The sequence below is a fragment of the Schistosoma mansoni genome, assembly GCF_000237925.1.
Source record: "Schistosoma mansoni, WGS project CABG00000000 data, supercontig 0037, strain Puerto Rico, whole genome shotgun sequence".
Lineage (NCBI taxonomy): Eukaryota > Metazoa > Platyhelminthes > Trematoda > Strigeidida > Schistosomatidae > Schistosoma > Schistosoma mansoni.
This window is the reverse complement of record NW_017386026.1, coordinates 1165771-1187744: the sequence shown is the minus strand read 5'-3', so window position 1 is coordinate 1187744 and position 21974 is coordinate 1165771. Positions and strand designations below refer to the sequence as shown.

Genomic DNA, 21974 nt, shown 5'->3' with positions numbered 1-21974 from the left:
CAATATGAATCGAGAGAGGGACTTTGTTGTTTTTTACAATGTAACTCTTCTTCATGTAATCGATCCAATAAGTAGTTTAAATATTCAGCTGCATCTTGTTGTTCACCAGATACAAAATGTGCCGGTTTAGTAAGTGTAAGTACAGCTCGTATGTCACGGACATTTGGAAGCTATTGAAGTACAAGTATGTAAGAACAATTTTTCGCTTTTATTACACCAATTTTTAGATTAGTAATGTACAAAGATCTATTTATTTATTTATATTTATTTAAACACATAATTATTGGTACAATGGGGCACCAGATACATATGCACCACACAACTCTCATTTGATTTGTGTGAGGGCTGTGATACTGCCCAAGTGCCCAAACCGAAGCAGGTAGTTTTCTTAGGGGGCCACACCCCGAGCCTTTGACCTAAAGATCTTATCCACAAGGTAGTGGAGCATCGTGAGGAGATGCAGTTCCATGGTAGCCGGTGACCAACAGTTGGTTCATACGCCATTCGTTCCTTCAGGATCCTGGAGCCCATGTGCACCATTGGTTTGGAATCAGGGTTTTCCAACTCCCCTAGGTGAACGCACCGTGTCCGCCAACCCGGTTAAAGCGCCGGACATTCGCTTTTCGTCCTCTCACTTTCGTGAACAACAGTAATGCCACGAGAAGGCAGTGAGTATATAATATACGTCATAGCACGGATTACCTAACAAATCTGAAAGATTAGTTCATCAAATGATGTCTATCTAGTCGATTCTAGATATTGTGGAATACCGGAGGTGGTTTTTGAAGCTCCGTACCTACGAAATAAACACTGGTAAATAATAAGCGTTTAATAAAACCTAGAAATGTGCATAATTTACGGTGAGGGAAAATTTCGATGAGCAAAATGAGTAACTTAGTGGCATAACCTAATCAAGTGCCTTCAAGGGACAAGGACAAAACGCATTTTGGCTCAAGATTCCACATTTCAAGAACACTGAGACTAGCAGAGACTGCTAAGTGATAAAAGAAATGAAAACAGTGGTATCAACAGATAGAGGGATAAGATTTTGAATACACACGAGATAAAAAGCACATATCTTCGCATTGACGCGACCAACTGTATGGCCTGTAAAATAAAATATCGGACAACCAACTTTGACCGAAATAGACGAGACCTAGGACGTCTTGCAGAGACATATCATTGGTTGGTGTTGTATCCGATTTAGAGTGTATGATGTGATTCTGTTCTCATAATGCACCATCATGACAAGATGGTAAGTGATTAGTCATTACTCATCAATGCAACAGTCACTTTGGAGAATATAAACTAACACTAGCATGATATGCCTAAACTCATCGTCACTCACTTGTTCATCCACTAGTGCGTGAGGTTATAGGTGTAAGTGAATAAAAACTGAGTACCTAACTACACCATAGAATTAATTCAAACCCCGAATTCCGAACTCGCCACCACAAAAAAATCTTTGAGTACCTAGTACTAGTGATACTTTGTAATGGAATATAAATACGTTACAAAATCTAATTCCGTTTGATTTTGTGTACAAATTGAGCTATGGAAATTTACCAGTCTGTCAGTCTATCAATAAATAATGTCATGCAAGTTAAAAACAATGAGATTTAAAAATACAACAAATATTTCACCAACTTACTTGATGTGTATCAAGTGACTGGAAAAGCGAAAACAGATGAGCATGTAAAACACCCTGATGTTCAACTGACGACGTCACATTATCAGACGAGCATGCATTTTCATGCAAATTTGAGACTGATAAACTGAGATTATTCGATGGGTTTGAATTTTGGCTTGGCAAAACCAAGTCAATTTTGGTTGAAAACGAGGTACAAGATGCCATAACCGTGCCAGCCGATGAATAAGCTTTGTGAAATCCAAATAAGGCCCGACGAAACTCGGAGCAGTGATAAAGTAATTGCAGAGCTGCATTTGCATAACATGTATTGCCAACGTTTAATATGCCTTTATAGCCAGCAACTGAACGATTTGTCTTCATCAGTAAGACAAGGTCAGATGATAAAATTAATAATTATCAAAAAGGTATTTAACGACAGTAAATTTAAGCAACATTGTAATGACTAGCAACCTTGCTTTCAGATTGGTGTTGATTTTCTCGCTGTGAAAAGCATGATGTTACGCAGCTTGCAGATAAATATAAAGTCGTTAGTTTAATGTTAAGTACTTAGAGGCAATCTTTGAGAAGCCGTGCACCCAGGATGCAGATATCATTTGCTGACGAATGTCAGTTACCGCAGGACTTAGTTTCACGATTCCCTGCCAAACGTTTTCTCTTAGCCATTCAGTCAGTCATGTGCAGCGTAGAATCCGTCATACATGTAGGTCGGTTCGAATTGTCACACAACTTCAACACAGTGGTTTGAAGTAATCAACGCAGATCCCAGAGTATGACGAGAAATTAGGACAAACAACATGACTCAAGACAAAAATGTGAATTAGAGGAATAACAAGATATAAAATGATTTTAAAGATTAGGATCCAGAGCAAGACAAAAATGGAATGCATCTCCATTAGGATTGATTCTGAGCCGTATTATCCCCTTAGCTCTCTTCCAACCTACTACTACACTAGCAGACGTCCTGCACTGAGGTAGGCGGTGGTTAGGGATGAGTAATACATATCTCGACCACCCCAGTTGATGAACATTAACTGCTTCATGAACCGATTTACTATCCGTGACTAGCATCCGGCACCTAAATTCAGTATTTCTTACTCATTAGTCCCAGGATGTGCTGAAGATGCTTTGATCAAAAGATGGTAGCATCTGAATCACTTATTTTTAAAGGTTGTTTTATATTCAGAACTAAATGAGGTGCCGTACAGTAGCTTTTTCAAGCACCATTCTGAACATTTTGGTGGTTCACTTTTTCGTGCTAATGCAGTATGGCAACTTGGGCGAACGCAAGTCTATGCCAAGATTTACAGTGATGATGACTGATCGCTCTTAGACCAAGGGACGTGGCAATTAACTTGAATATGGAGCCCAAACTTTAAAATTCCAGTGCATAATGCATTGAGCTACAATGCTAACGGTCTAACGGCTTGGTGGGTACACTTTTGTTATGCAATATCTGCATCATAATCTATATGTAAACAAACTGCTTATCACTCAATACCTTATGTTAAAACTTAATTGATAAAATAATGGCAAAAAAACTGAGGGATTGTATCACTCATAAAAACCAGTCTCCCAGAACCCCGGAATGTAAGCATTATTATTTACAGGCAATAAATCTGGTTCAACCTGACATACAGTACAATGGTTGGCTTAAAAGCTAGAATGTCAGGATGGCAATATGTGAATGATATTCCGACACTTTTTTATATGAAGCATTTACTAAAGTCAAAACCTAGGCAGATACTTACTTTCAAAGTTGTTGGATGTATACTAATTAGTCGGATTGTTGAAGTTAAATTCCAACGCTCCCAAATTTTTCGAATACGAATCCCAGCTTGAGGCCCAAACTTTGTTAGAAACTCCAATTTATATATTTTTGTTCGTGTACTCCAAATCTCAGGACTGTTTTCGTCGTTGAACTGACTATGAAATTTGCCTAGCAAAGTAACCAGGTGCTTCTTCTTTTGTGTACATGTTCTCGATAACTCATTATCAGTAGAAATAACTAGAGGACCGAGTAAGCGTGAAATTGTGTACATTTTGAGCAGAATATCTTTGCATCCTTCATTTGATGGGTTGTCAACATACATACTAAGCAGTTTGTTCAAAACAGGTGCTAGATGTGAGACTATATCATCAGCATATTGATCATGCTTGTCATCGCCACTGAGGATGAAAAAAGCCAAAGCATACACAGTTGACTCATGTGGAAGCGACAAACGGCCCATGAGTTCTAAGACAAATTTAAATTGCCAACACATGAAATCTGACCAACAGTTGGTTAAAGACTGTGACCCAGTAGGAGGAAACCTTCTGAACATCTCACACTGAAATCCAATAAGCCAGAGGTCTAGAGAAGACCGATATGTAGCTAGTTCAGACCAAGTGAGCCATAAAGTTAGACGACGCAATACCGTAAAACATGTCTCAATGTTGGTGATATGACGTTGACTAAGTTGATCGATAAATCTACAAATAGTTTCCGACAACAATGAATCGTCTGAGCAAAACTTCTGAAGTTCAGACAACATGGAAGCTACAGAAATGTAATGGCAATCATAACTGGAACTGACTAAAACATCCTGAACCAAAGAAGTGACACATTCAGTCAGTATACATGTGTTGAACTGATAACTGATAAGTTTTGGCTCTGTAACAAACGTGATTACTGATCGTGCGATAGACTCAACAAGTTTAATATCAAATGAATAGAATGGAAATTTTCCAGACGGAAACTGGGAAGATAAAGTTACTAAAACTTGAAAAATATTAGATACAAAGCTCAAGTACATATCATCACAGATATCATAAGAATTTGACTTATGTAATGACGACTTGACAAGGTTATGCTGAATAAGAAAGTACAACTGCTTGTTGTCGTTCAAAAGATTGTGATCCAAAATAAATTGAAGCCCAGAAGAGAGAGTTGCCAAACATCCTGGATTTTCCAAGGACGACTGGAGAAATATTACTGAGTGGCGCTCAAGAATTTTTTTTATGAATATAGACAAAGCTTCTGGAAATGAATTTAAAACAAGTGGGGTGAAGGAACCTGTGATCAGCTGAGAAAGATGAATTGTAGAGTCATCTGATAAACGGGATTCAATAGAATTTAAGAGATCACAAACTACACTTATATATAACTGAGAGTAATCATTTTTACTGTACATATCTTGAATACAAGTGAAAATAACATCTTTAAGAAAATCCGTTTCATCAAGTTTACTAATATGATCCCGCAACTTCTTCAGAAGTATGATCTTCGTGCTTTCAGGATAGCCACTGGCCAACAAACCTGTAATTATCTTATTCATGACTGATTATTGCTATGTATATAGAAACCAGGCCCCAACAACAGGAAAACAGCTCCATCTGCAACTGTAGCGCGACTATTCAGAACGTGACTACTGACAACACAAAACCTTGAGATATAGTTAAAAAGTATGTTGCTTTCAATGTACAGTACCAAATATTTAGCCTATGAAAAACAAATATTTCTTTAACACCACGTCCAAGGTATGGGCAACAATTTACATATATGGATGCTTTCTGTTTGTTCCTACGTGGATTGAAAGAGTATTAAAGTAGATAACTGTCGTTTTCAAGTGTGAGCTGATATGATCAACACATTCCTCTGATTGTGATATTCTCATATCGAAAGCTCTTCAGTTAGTCAAGCAAATACACGACCCTGGCAGTTTACCATGTCTAGTTTTCGATGATGTCCTCATTATCAGTTTCAAAATGTCGCTAGAATGTTGTCTTTCAGGTTGAAAAAAGTAATGAGTGACTTACAGCAGTAATAAAAGTATATGTGTTCAAATGGTTCTAGGGAGAATAGAAGTAAGATACTTTCTTTAGTCCTTAAAAATATGTCAAGTTTTCTTTTGAAGGAATCCTGGAAAGTCCCTCAGACTAGCTCACCTGGTAGCGAATTCCAGCATTTGACATCACCTAAGGAGTAAAAAATGAGTCTACAGTCCGTTCTGCCGTGTTGTGTCTCTGGTTTCTGGGTGTTATTCCTTAGGTTTGTGTTGGAACTAAACTTAAGTAGGTGTTCAAGGGGATGTCCAAAAGTGTTAAGGTTACTGTAAGCCACTAGGAGGTCGCCTTTATGATGTCTATAATCTAATGGGTAAAGGTTTAGTGATTGAAGGCGTTCTTCATAAGGCTTGAATTTGAGTCTCCGAATTTATTTCGTGGCTTGCCGCTCGACACGTCCCAGAGTGTCCTTATCCTTCTGGAGTTAGGGGGAAGTACCATGTTTCCGAACTTTGAATGGGGATGAATAAAACTGCTGAAGATTACGTGGAAAGTTCTACCGTCAAACTGACCAAAAATGTGCTTCTATGTTACCAGTGCAAGGTTTGCTCGAAAGGCATTTCGTCACGTTTAGCATATGACTTCAAATCGTAAGGTACCAGCACTCCTAGATCTTTTTCAATTTGGGATACTTCTAGAGAGGTGTTTTCCAAGTTGTAACCGTAGTGTGCAACATGTCTCAGATGGGCTACCTTACCCCCTGAAGTGTTGAAGGTGTAGGGTCACTGAATATCGAACAGATCATTGATCCCTGTCAAAATCAAGGATAGTCTATGCGCATCAATCAAAAAAATTATATGCCATGGACTGGCCCACGCGGCAGTGGTTGCTCTTTCACTTCTGTACTATCGTAGTTGTACCTTAACTAATATATTCTTGTAATAACGTCCTTTGTGTTGTACAGTCTCCATAGCGTCCATGATCCTTTGATGCGTCGATGGTTCAAACCACGTAAGGGCCGGTCGCGAGGTGTGAGGAACTAGTTTGACTGGTATATGGTAAATTTATAGTCAGATCGATAAGAAATGTTGCTGTCATTTATGAGATATTCGTGAAAAAGTTTCACTCTCGTGCACACATGTGAAAAACATCAAGAAATTAACATATGATTTGAAAGCAACAGGAAATGTGAATATATTCAATAAGAGGGACAAGCCATATGGTGTGTACTGCTCAAAGGTTTGGTTAAATATTCAACAGTATACAATATGTAAATCACTATGATAAAGACCAAACAAAGATTGTTTACATAGCTTAACAACTGTCAAGTGTTTATCCGAACATTCAAAGGTGTACAAGTTAAGGTTACAAGTGAGTTTATTTTAAAAGAATAACGATTTATCTTATTATCATTTTTACCTTGTAACTTCAGTTTTATCGGATTTTGTTCAACGTCTGTTAAAGTTAGACGTGGCACTGGTATTGAGAGTCTTTTTCTGCTAAACATTTTCAAATATGCTTTGAAATTCACTTGAATTATTGTCATTTTCACTGTCGCTATAATCTTTCTATTAGAAAACGTTTTTAATGAATGGTAAAAAAGTATAAACTGTTAACATTTAATTCGGTAATCTTTTTCATATTCTTAGTTTTATATGAAAAGTATATTTCAGCATTAAATCTTGTTTGGTTGTGAACCGCTCAAGAGGGGATATTATCAAGAAATTTTTGTTGAAATGTTTCTCAAATTCGTCCATCTCAAACATATTCCTCTCCAGATAAAAATGATCTGTGAAAATAAAATTGCTCCGTCGCGAGACTGGTAGGTCCTAGGTTCGAATCTCGCGAGCGCGGGATAGTGGATGAGCACTGCCAAGGTGTCCCATAATAGGACGAAACGGCCGTCCAGTGCTTCCAGGTTTTCCATAGTGGTCTAGCTTCAATTGACTCATGATTTCAACTATGAAAATAAAATTCACAAATCTTAAATTGATTTGACAATAGAAATATATAATCATATACAGGAACATATGAATTCACTTAAAATAATCCATTGTACCACTGATTAAAAATAAAAAGAATCCATGAGAACATTTACCAAAGTTATAAGTTTGTATTAATAGTTGCTTGAATAATACGTAAGTCTATAAAAAAAGATAGAACAGTTTGTATTATTAAAGGTTTTAAGAATTCAACTATCAAATGAAGTTGCACAATAATCAGGGAGGTTGGAGAAGAATAGGAGAATGAAATCAATTTATGGGTAAGAATTATGGAAGATAATTGTCCATTTGACAGATGTGAAGACAAACTAATTTATTTGTACACACTACACTACTTATAAGTAGGCCAACTAATAAACATAAAATAACACTATAACATCTCATAATCAGTAGTATAGAATAATTTTATTTTACAATTTGTTTTCACATCAAATGATTTCCAATACAGTAAAAAGAATGTCTCGAATCCAATTGAAACTGTTTCATGAAGACAAAGGATCAGCAAGGATCAGCAACTATATGAATGCATATATATATATATACTTCAATATCTTTTTTTCATTATGGATTAAGATATCATATCATAAATGAATCGTGTTTTACTTACATAATCAAAACACATAACGAATAAGATTATGTTAATTCATTTTGCGTTAAATCTGTTTTTCAAATACAATAATTCAATTAAATATTGAAGAATATCTTGTTCTTTTTTTCCAATATTGAAATCATAATACACATTGTAAGCAAAGATGGAGAGTGGCTAGCAGTGGAATCCAGGACGCGCGTTTCGTCCTATTTGGGACTCGTCCACTGCTTACAATGCTTGTAAATTAAGGTTTTATCGAGGCAATACGCACAGTATGCACATATGCCAATAAGAGACTGACCAGTTGCAGTCCTAAACATCAATGGAAAGATTCAAGCAAGCATTATACACATTGTTAGCTTTATTTGGATGGAAATAAGATGTTAATGAATTCTATTCTGTGATTGTTATCAATCAATTAGTAATAAATACAAATAGACCAAGCCAGTATTTTATTAGGGATACTAAGAAATAACAAAATATTTATTAGAGGTGAACTGTAGTATTTAGTGGAAATATCTATGTGTGAAGTTGTAAAATGGTGTGGTTGTTTTTTTTTCTGAGCAAACTTTACTAATTTAAGCAGCACTTATTCAATATCCCAGTTACCAATAAATTAAATAATTATTATGATTTAAAAGTAATCCAAAATGACTAGAAATAATTTGTATAGGGGTAAGTGTTATTTATATATTGTTTGTTGGTTAAAGGAACACTAACTTAAGAGATATTGGGAGCAAAGTGGTACTAATTAGTTTGTTTTTCCAATTCATTGAAAACTAGTGATGCACATGCAATCAGAAATTACAAGATTTGGAACTAAATATATGGCGTCCCCCTCTAGGGAGTACAAATGTGCTTAACCATTGAGTTGAAATTCAAAGGTATAAATTTTCTAACATGAGCTCTACGAAGATGAGGCGGAAAAAACTAAGATCTCTTAGTTAAAGTAGAGGAGAAACACTTGTACAGTATACCTAGGGTTAGATATCACAGAACGATGACTTTGATATGCACGAATCAAATCTTTACAACTATACAATAGGTTTCGGCAAGTGAAAAAATTAAGGGTAGTTTGAGGTGGTCTTCAAGAAACTCAGGGCAACAGGTTCTTGCTATTCGGGACTCAACAGCAACATATATCTATAATCTTGAGGTTGCTAACTCTCCCTTTCTGATCTGATCCCGTGCCACGTAGTTTCACAATCACAAAAATAACCATGGGGCTGTTTAAGCCACGAGTGACCCCATAGGTGTCTGAGATCTAGTAGAAATTGACGGATAACTGAGTAACACCACCTTAAATCTCAAAAAAGTATGCGCGATATCTAGCCATTTAGACAAGTGACCACAATGCAACTTGATCAAAACCATTTTATCAGTACGAGGAAAGACTTGATTTCAATGACATCGTTCACTACTCAGTGAGCAATCAGTAGCAAATGTGTAGATTCATTGTAGAAACATTTTGAATCTTCTCAGAGAAATTTAATTTTTAAAATATAATGTGATGGTTTGAGGTAGCAGATAAGAAACACTGTTGATCGCCTCCAACCATTGCATTACATCTCAACATAGTACACAGGATGTCGTATCACCTAGACTAGTGGCCACATTGCAAACTGGTCGATAGAGACCGATCTTAGTTAAAAAGGAGCTGACACAAATGACATTAATCACTACCCAGTGATTGATCAACTATAAATTGTCTAAAGTTACAAATCTTAACTCTTTAGTCATTCACTTAAGTCAAGGAATAAGACTTTAACACATTCACTTAGTCTAGTGAACTTAAACTTATCAATAAAATCTAAATTTCTAATCCGTCATTTAGAATGCGTAGTGCAGAATTTAGTTTCAAAAATGTGGACTAATTTCTAGCATTAAGTTATATAAACTCATTTTTCAACATTATCACTGTCAGTAAAGGCAAATAGTGTCTAATACTAGAGTGTATTTCATTCTATTTTGATCTAGTAGTCCTAACTTTGGCGTCCGAATCGAGTACCGTTCGTTTCGTAGGTGTAACGCGTTACCCATGGAGGTATTGGGTTTAGGTAACCACTAACTAATGAAACGGATATGCTATTTTATTTGTAAGAGTCTGTTTCTTTCTTCCAGTTCTTATTATAAAGAATTGAATATTGGATTACTGCTACTGATATTTCTTATGATGATATATAAAGTATACAGTTAGGTGATTAAAACAAAAAAATGTAATATAATCAAAAAAATTTTCTTTTTTATACAGCGCTATCTTCAATAAAAACAGTCCTTGTTGATCACTTATATAATAGACTCCTTTTAATTGGACAAATCGACATCATCTTTACAAATTTTACTACCATTGTAGTGAACAAGAACACGGGTGGGGATAATCGAATGTACTTAAGCACAAATTACAAACTATCTCACTAAAATCTGATAACCATACAGTAAACAGTTAATTTGCAAAATAATAATCAACTGTCTCAATCTTGACTGTTCCTTCTGTAAATATCAATCCATTTTCTCTTATTATTATTGTTCATGCATATTCATACCGATCGCGTTTCGTTCCTGTTCTTTCCTTATCGATCTTCTGCCAAAATACATCCAATGCCTGACCATCACCATATATTACTTGTGTGGATATAAGTAACCCACACCACACCATGAGTGGTGTAGGAAATGTTAAAATTGCTGAATACATACTATATATATATATATATATCACTCAAAATGTTTTCCCGAAAAGAATTAAGGATAGAATATGTATGTTTTGGAACATATTTTATAAAATACCCCTAATAAGTATACACAGATAAGCTTTTCTTAACTGTGATTCATTATAATTAGAATATTAGTATATTTTCTTATTAAATTGATTTATGAAATTATATTATACATCAGTACAAAATAGATTGTTAACCATGTTTATTTTTAAAGCTAGAACGGATAATCACACTAGTAGGTTATATCATTAAACTAATTTATTCAGTAATTGGATTAGAAATGTAAACTAATCAAGTTTAAAAACTAGTTTTCCATTTTAATATGTCACGAATAATAAACACTAAATAACTGTAGATTAGTTGTTTGCATTATTGAGGACTAACTATAAATGTTGAAAGCATGAGTTAATTGAAGCTAGACCACCAAGGAGAACGTGGAAGCACTGGAAGGCCGTTTCGTCCTATCGTGGGACTCCTCAGCAGTGTGCATTCACGACCTCGCCTCACGATATTCGAACCCAGGACCTACTAGTCTCGCGCTCACTAGTGACTGGCTTCAAGAGATGATTCCTGGAGTTCTAGTGAGAATCAGTGATCAGTGGAGTTCAAACCACGTCTGTTGTGAGATAGGAACTCACTGAAGACAATTGGTGAACGGTTGATCAACTTCGTGGATTGGTTGAAGTTAGACATTAACACCATCGGATGCCGGCTCCGTGGTCTGTCGGTTAAATGCTCGCGCGCGAGCTTCGTAGGTCCTGGGTTCGAATCTCGCCGCGGATGCGCAATTATGAGGAGTCCCACAATAGGACGAAACGGTCGACTAGTGCTTCCAGGTTTTCCATAGTGGTCTAGCTTCAAATGACTTATTTTTTCAACTATGCAAATACTAAATCTCCACAAAAGCTCCTTCTGATTATAAATGTTGAGACTACTGTATATGATGATAGAAAATTGAATCTTTTTGTCAGGTTTCAGTTTTATAGGTGTATGGAAGAATCTCATGAATTATGATTTAATTAACCTTTAACCGTATAAATTTAGGACGTGGTTTGTCCAGTAAATATATGGACTGTGTTTATGAAAGCTTTGTTTTTATAAAATTTGTAGTGCATCAACATTCAGCCTTTAAAATACACTGTTTGTAAGAGTATACTTGCGCCATCTCTGTCCTGATTGTTCAGAGAATACTTATAAGTCCTCAGGTATTAAGCTTCTGAATAACTGGATTCCTATAAAAAGGAATGTCTTCTTCAACGAATGATTCACGAGAGCACTCCTCCCACAATATTTTATGAATTTGGTTTGTTTAGTTGTGTCCAAAACTAACCACTATTGTTGTTCAGTAAGTGTAATTACTAACTAGATCATGTCAGCATGTCATTCTAGCAGAAAAATTATTGTGTTGGCAAGTTGTATAGTCGTTTAAAGGTTAATTCTAATAATTCAGTGTCATTCGGACTTGTCAGTTGATCATATGCATTATATATCGATCAGCATTCTGTTCATCATTTTAACAAACTAAAACGTGCTTTCGACCATAACAAATCATGAAAACATTTTACTGAATAATAGACAAAGAATGAAGAGCACTACAAATTTAGTCGATTATTTTTTTTGATTTGGTTACTTGACTTTATAAACCAGATTAACTTATATACGACTTGTTTCCAAGACGTATTCATTAAATGTAAGAGTTTTATTTCTATGAGGGGTCTGAAGAGATTTCCGTGAACACTTAGCATCTGAACCACTGAATCAGCGTCCGATTCTTTACATGTTCGACTTCCGTTTGTTAACAATACCGCTCAATGATCATCCGATATAATTGTCTTACACATGATATAGTAAGACTTCACCGACAACAGCTTCTCACTAAACCTTTTATCCTTTCAATGATACAGTGATATGGCAGTGAAATTATTCAGTCCTTTTTTTGACTCCAAAGAGAATTGCTAACTCTGGTTACTCCACCCAAAGACTTTAAAATAGCCCGTTAGCTTTGTTTTAGAACGTGTATGTTCATTAAGTAGGTAAAACAGTATATATGATATAAATAGGAAGCTTACTGCATATCCTGGAATCCTAGTGGTCAAGACTATAAATTTGACTAAATCTTACTCATTTCATAGTTTAGATCACTACTGGAAACGATAAAGCAATGAAAATGTGTTGTTCCTTAGTATTGAGCTCCTCAGTAATCCCAATCCATTACTTCACCAGTATTGGAACCCAGGATCTTTAGGTCTCAAACTGAACTCTTAACCTTTAGACCACTGAGTGGCCTAATCTAATGGCCTACATATCTAACCCCAGACTACTTATGATACTGTACAGTTATCTTCCAAATCTAATAGTGGGTTACTGTCTCACATGAAACACGGTCCAGTGCTTTCTAAATTCTATTGGTATCCAAACTTAGTTCTTACTGTAAGATATAAAACTCTTTAATGTTCTCAAATCTCTTATTGTATTTTATATTTTTTATACCACAATTAAGATTTATTTATCAACTGGTGTAGATAAATCATAATCTCTTGAAATCAGTCACAGTGATACACTTTTGAAAATGATCTAGAAATGAATCTATTGGCCTATTGAAAATTGTGAACAATATCAATTTTCTTTGTCTCTTCCCATTTAGTCGATTGTTGTCCAAGTCAATTGGTTGTCTTTATTATATTAGCTCACTAAAATTAATGAGATATATTCAGACTGTCTTAACTGAGACTATCACTTATCACTTCGGGGGAAGCATTTCACACATAAAAGGTGAAAGATTTTGTGATATTATCATTTCTTTATTTGTAGTTTGTTATATTCTAAAGAAATATTTGATTTATCTTATGTGTAAAAAGATGTTTTTGTCAAGTCTTCTTTCGTTTGATTTATTACAAATAAATGGATATATATTTAAATAAAGTGTTTTATTCCTATCTCTCCTTTAACCATAATCTGTTAGTGTGTCAGTTACCAAAGGTTTACACTTTCGCATAGCTTATTCATAGTGTTACACTTTTTTTTTATCAACATTCACCAGTTTATTGAAAATTGAAAGAAATGACTGATCCAATCAGTATACATTAACACTAAAATGATTTGAATTCAACCAATCAGAATGAAGAAACAATGATTCATTCTTGAAGCATTAACAACCAATAAAATTGCAGGTCACTTAGATAAGTGTTTATACTACTTTAATTAAGACGGTAAAAAGTAATATTTTGATTATTTGTAATAGGAAGAGCTTGTATTCTGTGAAATGTATATACCATTGTTGTAGTGAAATCATCATTATCATATATATATTATCATATACGAAAAAGAAATTATGAATAAAGGGACAATTCTAGTCATTATATCATTGTATATTATTTTCATTCTAATTGTACAAAGTATTAATGATGTTCCATTACGTGTAGACATTGTAGAAGAAAGTCCAACTGGAAGTATAATACCTGGAATAGCTGAATATTTACAACAATTAATATCTCGTGAACAAATAAAAGGTTTAACACAAACAACAACATTTCAATTGATTAATGACGGTACATTTTCAAATTTATTCAGCTTAGATCCAAATACAGGTCGATTAATTGTTAGTGGACGCATTGATCGGGAAGCTTTATGTTCATCATGGGATAATAATGCCGGTACTAGTGCTTCTGTTGGAATTAATAGTAATATTAATGATATCGTTGCAACACAAAGAAATTCAAATTTAATGAATGGAAATGAATTTCTGAATTCTCCAACAAATGAATGTTTACAAGCTTTAAACATATTAATTATCTCACGAACTAATCAGGAATCATCTCATTTGACTACTGGAACTGGCGAAAAACATGCTGAGACACCGGTTAAAACGACAAGGATATTAATACATGTAATAATACACGATATTAATGATAATGCACCTAGATGGCATGAAAACAGTCTTCTACATGTAAGCTTTGTTGAAACACCCTCATCATCAAATAACAATGGATGGAATACTGTTCAGACAGTTCTACGACCTATCAATGAAAATGATGCAATTAGAAATGCAAAATCAATTGATCGTGCTTATGATCCAGATATGGGTCAGAACGGTACAATTGTTTATCGTTTAATTGGCCCAGGTGCAGATTATTTTCGATTAGCAGATAATTTTAACAGAAAAACAAATCATGACAATAATGATCAATATCATAGTCAATCAAATACTGATTTACTGATTCATCGAAAAAGCGATTTAGGCTTGGATTTATATAATATCAATAATAATAATATAAACCCTATGACCGGTACACATGAAACATCATTACAGATTTGGCCTATATTACCTCTGGACAGAGAAACAAAGGATTTTGCTGGACAAGGAGGTGTTTACAATTTAACTTTGTTAGCAAGTGATTTAGGTAATCCTCCGAAAAGTACAAGTATACCACTTTTAATCACTTTAATCGATGTGAATGATCATATACCACAATTTCATAATCTAATTAATCAATATGAAGTAAATAGCCATTTGAATTCGAATAATAATAATAATAATCTCGAATCAAATTACGTAATCTATAGACCACTGAATGGTAATTTACGTGAAACATTACCTATAGGTAGTTTTGTATTACAATTAAATGCGTCCGATCAAGATGACGGATTACATTCAAAGCTAGTGTATGGATTTTGTCCATGTGATCGTAATTTAGCACAGAATTATTTTAAGATAGATTCTATCACAGGACGTATTACTGTGGGGTCATTCACTGGATAGTGATAATGGAACGAGACAAATTCGATTAAAAGTAAGTCGTATATGATTGTTTCGGGCAATACTGTTTGGCTGGGAAAAGTATGACAATAGTGAGGGGTTAGTTTTCACTGATACAAGTAATTAAAAATCAGTATGTACTCGATAGCTTTGTGTTTCTGGTGTAGTGAACGAGAACATTAGTGGGAACAACCGAATGTATTTGAATACAAAATCGCAGTCTCTTAGTAAAATCTGAGAACCATACACTAAACACCTCATTTGCAAAATGTCAATCAACTGTTTGAAAGTTGATTGTTCTTTCGTTTATAAGCCAATAATTCTCTGATCTCGTTCTCTTCTCTTCGATCTTCTTGACTTTCTGTCGTCAGGCATTTTACTTTCAATTGATAATACATACTACTTATATCTGTCGATACCAGTAGCATACATCACACTAGTAAAACACTATTCATTAGTGGTTAAATACTTCGAGGAACATGAGAAGGTCTCCTAGAGGACGTGTTATCCTTAAACTATCTAATCATAATCTACAGATTCATATATCCGATTTCATCAATTCAGGATATAGCATGACACTACCCTATTCCGTTAGAGAGTAACTGTTCCATATCTTATATAGTTAGACTCTATCAGTTACGAATCTGTTTCAATGTATCTTAAACGTCTTCGATGGTATGATAATTAGTCCTTTGTTTTTTGTATGTGATCGAAAAACTTTATGGAAGATTAATTACCGACCCTACATCATATTATCTTAATTGGCTGTACAAATACAAACAATAAGCAATCAGTCAACTAATCAGTGTTTTTGTTTTGTGGTAGCTAATCAGTTAAAATTTAGAAATCAACTCCATGAGTAGGATTATAAATCTGGTTACCTCTATCATTACAATATATTTTTGAAATTAATTTGTATCCAAACATATTTCCACACTTATTTATATTTCTCGATAAAAAAGAGGAGGTTCAGTGGTTAGTGTGTTTGATTTTCAGACATTAAGTCTTAGGTCTTAACACTTCTCCATCTAATTAGGTTTTAGAAATCGGGTAGTATCATTGACTCACACAATTAAAATGTGATTCGAAGGAAAATACCCCAATCCACACAAATTATATGTGAAACTAAGTATACTACTAAGAATCGAATATGTGTTTGGTAGACAAATTGATGGCGATGTAGTTATTGGAGAACTCAGCTTTCAGTCACTAGATTAGAGATTTAAACCTATTTCGAGTATCAGGAGCTATAAGGTATCACCAGCTTTAGATTAAATAGTGTAGTTGAAAAATGGATACATAGTTTTGCACCCGATAAATAAAATTTCTATAGTTGAAATCATGAGTCAGTTGAAGCTAGACCACCATCGAAAACCTGGAAGCACTGGACGACCGTTTCGTCCTATCATGGGACTCCTCAACAGTGCACATCCACGATCCCGCACTCGCGAGATTCGAACCCAGGACCTACCAGTCCCGCGCCAGAGCACTTAACCGATAGACCACTGAGCCGGCCGGCATCCAACGGTCTTAATAATAAAGTTTCAACTTACCAGTGTGTTAGTTAACTTGATCCAATAATTTAGTGTTTCACTTTTGTCATTTAAGAAATATGACTGTTTTCCTTTTTCTCATACGGTTTTAACTGTTACAAATATCGGTATGTTTCATTACATCCTTTCAGAAGTTAGTGATAGTCATTAAATAATATAGACAGGTAAGAAAAACGTTCTGATATCATAAATTATGAAAATGAACTTCAAAATGTTATATAATTCATTTATTATTAAGTTTATAATACAAGGTGTTGCTATGTCAGTTACGTAATTAATTCATTAGTTTTGAAAAAAAATGTCAACAAAATATAAAGATTTTGAGATTCACTTAAATAATTAACTAGATCAATGTCTTTATGTTAATTATAAGATATGGAGTTGTGAATATTGTTGAGCTTTTTGAAATCATGAAACAAACTTAGAAAACCATTGGAAATGTGAAAGTTCGAGAGGGTTGTCTCTCTCTTATTAAGGACTCTTGAGCAGTAGGCATCCACAACTCCGCAATCGGGAGTAGACTTTAGTGCCTTCGGTATCACACAGAGACGCTTAATATCAATACCACTGGAATAGTATCTAGTGGTGTACCAGTTTAGCTTTAATCAATCCATGGTACGGTACGAAAATCTTCCATCGTTTTAACTGATAAAGCAGCTGAATTCCACTGGTCTTTCACTGGAACTCAAGAAGTTTCTCTTGAAACTAGTAACTAGAGAGCACACGATCCCGGCCTAGTTGTCTAGAGGTTACTCTTTTGGCTGTGTGGCCGAAGGTTCTAGATTTGACTCTCAGTTGTGGGGCCGTAGATGCTCACTTTTGAAGTTTCACACTAGTAACAAACGGACGTCTAGGGTTTTAAGGTTTTTAATGTTTGTCTAACTTATACTGATTCATGCCTTCAATTTAATTGATTGCGGTTTATGCACTCGGTCGTTTTTTTCACATGTAGACTGTAAATTGGACCTATTATAAGAATGAATACTATATTACACATTACGGTTCACAGTCTCTAAGAAAACAAATACCTAGAACTTGTTAGATGCTGTCCTAAATAAACTGACTGGATTTTGATTCTGTGAGTAGCACAATTATGATGGGAAATTATTTGTTCGACTGTAGATAAATAAATAAAAAACGAGTAATTACGTTTTCTATGTTTTCTGCATTTGACTCGCAATGACATCTATATGGGATACATAAAGTGAATGTATTTTCCAGCTCAATGTGGATATGCTTATCAACACAGATTGTTTGAATTTTAAATTCCAACAACAGCCGGTGAAATCAAAACTATTCAACTAGGTCTATAAGCTTTATGAGTTTGTTTTTATTTTTTCACGAAAAACACATAAACAAATGAGAAATATTCTATGGAAAACTAAATAAAGTCTCCTTTACAGTTTATAGAAGTGATATATGGAAGAAGTTAAATATATCCGGTTTTTGATATTCAATATATGTGAGGTATGAAGCCCTTTTAGGCATTCTTCCCTTTGTTTCGAATGTAAGTGGTGCATATAAGAACATAATTTTCACTGAGTATTTCATTTCAAGATATGACTTTGTTTGCTTTACATTTGGCAAGTTTGGGAGCACTACAGTGGCGTATTTATAGATGATATAAGTGAATCGTTTTAAAGGATTGAAATGAAATCCTCAATGAAAAGTATGCTCTTGTATGCTCCATTTGCACACAAAATGAAAGCGAAAATGCTCTAAAATGTTTTAATTTGCAATTTTACTGAACGCTGAAAACCAGATAGGTAAACTCACATGTGAAATCCTATATTTTATAATTTCCTTAAATAACAGTTTTATGTTCAGATTTTTTGTGCTATATTATAAATCACTGACCAAGGTTATACATCTAAATTAGAGACTATTTCAAATCAGCGATCTAAAGGATTCATGCTCGTCGTGACATTTGATTCCTTGTGGGATTGCTGGGGGCAAAGTGGGATGAAATGATTGTTAATGACTATTGTTAGGTTAATGATTTTCCAGTTGCTATCAACCTATAATGTGTAATAATTAATCTTTTTACGTGTCTATATGGTTTACCATTACTTTTAAATCGATGAATTATTTTAATCTTTCTAGTCATTTTACAATTCATATGTGTGATCTTGATCATACGCATGTGCCAATATGCTTTTTTGTATCTTTTATACCTATAAAAGTTGAATCGTGTTTTAAGTAATTTGAGTTAGGATGTTGGCCTTCTGCATCTCTCATCTTAACATCTATCTGAGCAGACAAGTGTCTAAAATAAATTCATCCATCTTAAGTACAATATATGAGATGAGACAGACAATTTATGTTCATGATTCTCTCATCGTTTAATACATCGTCATTCATTATAGAGGCAGAACGTGGGGAACAAACTCTCCAGTCAGAGTGTATTTCACTCTAAGAAGCACTCAAACATAACCAAACCCTATATATATAGAATATATATAGAATGTTACTGTTTGCGTGAATTCCTGTAAGCACTTAGTAGCTTCGATTTTCACGTTTGATGATTATATAAATCTTAAGATACAACAAATATTTACTAAGAGATTTTATTAGAAGGGGGTTTTATGGAGATTTTAGTTATTTTTATGTAGTCGAGCAGTCCCACAATAGGACGAAACGGCCATCTAGTGCTTCCAGGTTTTCCATGGTGGTCTAGCTTCAATCGACTCATAATCTCAACTACATAAAAGATTCATGTTAATTAATGTTGATTTAGAAAATTGATTTCTGAAGAAGGAATAAAATATTAATAAAATTCTTAGTCCAATTAATATATCTTTTCCCCTTATACTGAAAACATTGGAACATGATCCTTATATTGTATACCGATCTAATTTCAGTGAACATGTAAAAACATATTTCTTATCTACGTGCATATATTTGACGTACTTAATTCACATATTAACACTATGTAAATTATTTATTTATTTAAACACATAAATATCGGTACGAGAAAGCACCAGATACATATGCGCCACACAAATCTCATTTGATTTGCGTGAGAGTTGTGATACTGCCCAGGTGCTCAAACCGAAACAGGTGGTTTTCTCAGGGGGCCACATCCGGAGCCTTCGACCTAAAGGTCTAACCCACAAGGCAGTGGAGCATCGTGAGGAGATACAGTCCCATGATAGCCGGTGACCAACAATTAGTTCATAAGCCATTTGTTCCCTCAGGATACTGGAGCCCATGTGCACCATTGGTTTGGAATCAGGATTTTCCAACTCCCCTAGGTGGATACTGCGCGTCCACCAACCCGGTTAAAGCTCCGGAAATTCGCTTTTCGTCCTCTCAATTTCGTAAACAACACCCCCACTACGAGAAGGCAGTGAGTAGGACTTCCCTGACAGACGCTATATACGCGTGGCCATGTGAGAGCATTTGGAGAGGGAGAGCGAACTGGGAGCACACTTTGTAAATACCTATATATATATATATATATAAGAACCAAACACAAATACATCTTATTATTATGATTAATACTATCCCTATTCATATTTTAATATATAAAGTTGGTTATTTCATTCCAATCATTCCATCGATAAACATTTACTTTTTATTCATTTGACTATCTTTGCTTACCATGCTTGTGAATTAAGACTATATCGAGGCAATACGCACAATACGCACATATACTAATTAGAGACTGACCAGTTGCAGTCCTAAAACATCAATGAGAAGATTCAAACAAACAATACCAAGTGAATTTATCCTTGAATGTATCAAAAAAGGAATCCAACAATTTCTTCTTTTTTTTTATGTTGCGTGTATGGTTGATTGATTATGAAAATTACAAGTAAATTTGATATCAAATAAATGATGTTTAGTTTTATTTTTGGGGGTAAGAAAAAAAAACAAAACAAAATCTATTCTAAAATATAAATAACATTTTTAAATCTCATCAATGGAAATAATTTTTTTTACATGTTGAACGGTTTATTTGTTTATGTATGTGTGTACATGTATGTGTGTTTGTATGTGTGTGTGTATAGATGAAGTAGGTAAGGCGGGGAGAGGGGAGGTACACATTTATATTATTATGTCTAGTGTTTATCTAGAAGATATTTGTCTGTCAAAACAATTGTATATTCTTGTTAATAAAATAATCAGATTAGACAAAAATAATTTAAACACAAATAATTAAATATTACTTTTTTCATCTTTTAATTATTCTCAATTATTCATTTAGTATTGTTTGTTTGAATCTTCCCATTGATGTGTTAGGACTGAAACTGGTCAGTCTCTTATTGGCATACGTGCATACTATGTGTATTGCCTCGTGTTATATTTGTAGTTTTTTCTAATATAAACGACCCAGCGATTCCTATTGCTTAGTATTCTTATACGATGACACTCGACAAGACCCCAAAATCAGAACACGTTGAACAGGAATGAAATTGTATTCAAAAATAATAATGATAAGTGAACAGCAATCAGCAATCAATAGTTTAAATATCGTTCATATATTTATAGTATATGCATAAGAAGCTTATAGATTTTTCTGCAATAATATGCCCGGGCTGATCGGTTTAAAATCAACCAATCAGCGCGCAGCAACACCATCATGCATAAAACATGCTTAATCCAATCTATATCCCACTAACACCTCCCCCTTGAGCAGATTCGCAGGATCTGGTGTTAGGGTCCAACTGCAACCGCTTTACTGGTTTACGCTTCCGGTTAGTCCATCTTCTAGGTAATAAGGACGTTGTATCATCCTTCGTTTGCACCTTGACTGTCCTGTCTGTTTCAGGTGTTTTGATCTCAAAGGTGTCTAGTAGAACATCAAGAGGTAATCTATGCTGCGTTTCGTTGTTGGAGATCGAGGTTGATTTCAGTTGGTTAGCATGACGCACCCAGATTTCTGAACCAACGGACACCTCGTAAACCACATTTCCTTTCTTTTGCACGATCCGACCAGCTAT

At 34.6% G+C, this 21974-nt stretch overlaps 2 protein-coding genes across 3 annotated transcripts in view; one reads left to right on the top strand and one right to left on the bottom strand.

Annotated features, from left to right (window-relative positions):
- The window catches only part of Smp_083530.1 (calpain-7 (C02 family)), a gene marked incomplete at both ends in the record, with an annotated part of 55041 nt that extends 49978 nt beyond the window's left edge, over positions 1 to 5063 (bottom strand). The window contains 5 exons of one of the 2 annotated variants that reach the window (XM_018790752.1): positions 1 to 170; positions 1652 to 2005; positions 3400 to 4664; positions 4704 to 4778; positions 4815 to 4965. In XM_018790752.1, coding sequence (XP_018645991.1) covers positions 1 to 170; positions 1652 to 2005; positions 3400 to 4664; positions 4704 to 4778; positions 4815 to 4965 — 2015 coding nt within the window. Of the gene's footprint in view, positions 171 to 1651; positions 2006 to 3399 lie in introns of both variants that reach the window. The other variant, XM_018790751.1, reaches the window with a different exon arrangement.
- An 8987-nt stretch (positions 5064 to 14050) lies between these two features.
- On the top strand, positions 14051 to 19052 carry Smp_167470 (protocadherin gamma, putative; the record flags this gene model as incomplete). Its single annotated transcript, XM_018790750.1, has 3 exons — positions 14051 to 14912; positions 15057 to 15457; positions 19020 to 19052. The coding sequence occupies 3 exons, from the start codon at positions 14051 to 14053 to the stop codon at positions 19050 to 19052; spliced, it is 1296 nt and encodes a 431-aa protein (XP_018645990.1).
- Between the last annotated feature and the right edge of the window lie 2922 nt (positions 19053 to 21974).